Source organism: Belonocnema kinseyi, chromosome 6 (genome assembly GCF_010883055.1).
Source record: "Belonocnema kinseyi isolate 2016_QV_RU_SX_M_011 chromosome 6, B_treatae_v1, whole genome shotgun sequence".
NCBI lineage: Eukaryota > Metazoa > Arthropoda > Insecta > Hymenoptera > Cynipidae > Belonocnema > Belonocnema kinseyi.
The window spans coordinates 100886974-100889132 of NC_046662.1; the positions used below are offsets into that span (position 1 = coordinate 100886974).

General features: G+C 26.9%; 1 protein-coding gene across 1 annotated transcript in view; it reads right to left on the reverse strand.

Annotated features, from left to right (window-relative positions):
- LOC117175717 (transmembrane protein 214-B) overlaps positions 1 to 491 on the reverse strand; it is a 48954-nt gene extending 48463 nt beyond the window's left edge. Inside the window, exon 1 of the mRNA XM_033365494.1 lies at positions 408 to 491. Within this exon, the coding sequence (XP_033221385.1) occupies positions 408 to 488 (81 nt within the window). The 5' untranslated portion in view covers positions 489 to 491. The remainder of the gene's footprint in view (positions 1 to 407) is intronic.
- Between the last annotated feature and the right edge of the window lie 1668 nt (positions 492 to 2159).

Here is a 2159-nt window from a genome sequence, read left to right on the forward strand (position 1 = left end):
GAAAAAAGATGAAATAATTTTCAGTGAAGTTCCTACCAAAATGCAGTATCTAAACGTACTTTATTGTACTCTAATACATTTCCCAAAGTTTCAGCTCGATATGTAATTTAAAAGTTCGGAATCTTACATGAAGGTTCCAGCGATATTGACAAAACTATTTATAAAAATGTTCTCTAACATCTATTATTGAGTACTTACGCTTTTGTAAAAATAATGTTCATTAACCTCTTTGACCAATTTCAAAATGCTGTTTCGAATTAAAAGTTTCGAATTGAATTCATCAAAGTTATAGAATTTTTAATTGCAAAACCTAAAACTCACATAATTTTAAATTGTAAAATGACCAAATTAAAAACTATTCAGTTTAAAATTCAAATTTCTACGTTTTTTAGAAATTAAAATATTACCAATACTGCCGGGAACAGCTTACAACCAGCCTTGTATCTCACATTCTTGTTTTTTTTTCTTACATCTTGTATAACATGCATTATCTGCAAAATTATTATAACGAATATTATTAGTTACGAAAAGTACAGAATTGCAATCGGCATCACTTAACTTATAAATTACTTTTTTTTAACTTTAAATCAAAACACTTTTGGAAAGTTTGCATGCAAGCTAACTCCGAATTAAATTATGCATTAAATACTTACAGCTTCGAAATATATGTATCTTTTTGAAAATTATCAACAACGAAAAAATAGTACATAACACGGCACGAAGACAACTTTTGCTTTGCCTCAAATTTAAATGACAGTTATGAGTTATGACACTCGTCTCTCGGTACTATCGGAATTCGCAGATATTCTACTCACAAGTTGGGAAAGACCCCCCACCCCCTTCCAATTATCCCGAAAAAGTTGCCATCCTTTGCCGCCGCAAATGCATTGTGGTCAGCCCCCTGCCTCGACCGTGTATGTAGATGCAGTAGTAGTTTTCTTACGATCCGGAGGGGAAATGTCGGTCAAACTAATCCAACAGATGGCGCCACAAAAAGTAGGTCTGACTTTTTCATTGAATTGCAGTAAGAAAAAGCAAAAATAGTAAAAAACTTGATGCTGTTTGCAAATAAACAGTAAAAATATATATGAAAAAATAAGAGTAACTATTACTAATTATTTAGAAAAAGAAAAAGTCATGAAAATATGTAGTTTAATATGAATAAAATTTAATTTTAAGATACATTTTGAAAGCAGTTCGAACTTCATATTTCTATGATTTATTTTACTGCTATTATTGATTTGATTATTTTTTCTAGTTAAAAAATGATTTATTTTTAAAATTATTAACGTATCTCATGAAAAAATTAATAATATTTGAGTCCTCAATGAGATAATTATTTAAAACATATGCATGATCAGAAGAATTAATAGAAAATATATCACTTATATCGAATACAAATATAATAATAATTAAAATATGTAAGACTACAACTTCAGTTGCAAAGTGAAGAATCTTTGTACCTTTAAAATCTTAACAATTTCGAGTTTCGAAGGAAACATTTTTAAAAAGTAATGGTAATTTTAATTTAAATGTTTGGAGGGAATTATTTAGTAAAAAGTCAATGACAAATTTGAGAAATGAGAAAATGGATTTAATATTATTTAATATAATGTATATATTTATTTAAATTGAACCAAACATCATGAATACAAACAGTCTTATTATCAGTAAAAACTGTTTTGTTTTTGCTAAAAATGCTTCACATTAATATGCGAATGACATTTAATAACAAAAATTATTTAGGAGCTTATAATAATCACTGTGATAAACAATTATTTTGGTACAATATTAGAATTTGAGATTTTTCCAATTATAATTTCCTTCAATGGCCAGAACGACTTCACATATTCCTTGAAATAATAAATATTTAACAATATTAGATAAAATATAACAATTTAAATTTTTCTAAACAAATTAGATAAACAGATTTGAAAGTTTGGCCCTCTGGCATGGAAGTTTTTTGTTTTCACTGGAAATGTTTTAAGCTATTGGATGAATGACTGCTACTCACCAAAATATTATAAAAGTTAACAATTACCACTGTTATTAACAATTCTTGTGACAAAATATTTAAACTTAAGGTTTTATCAAATTTAAACTTTCTTTGTCACAAGAATGAATTATAACAATGGTTATTGTTAACTTCTTAAATATTT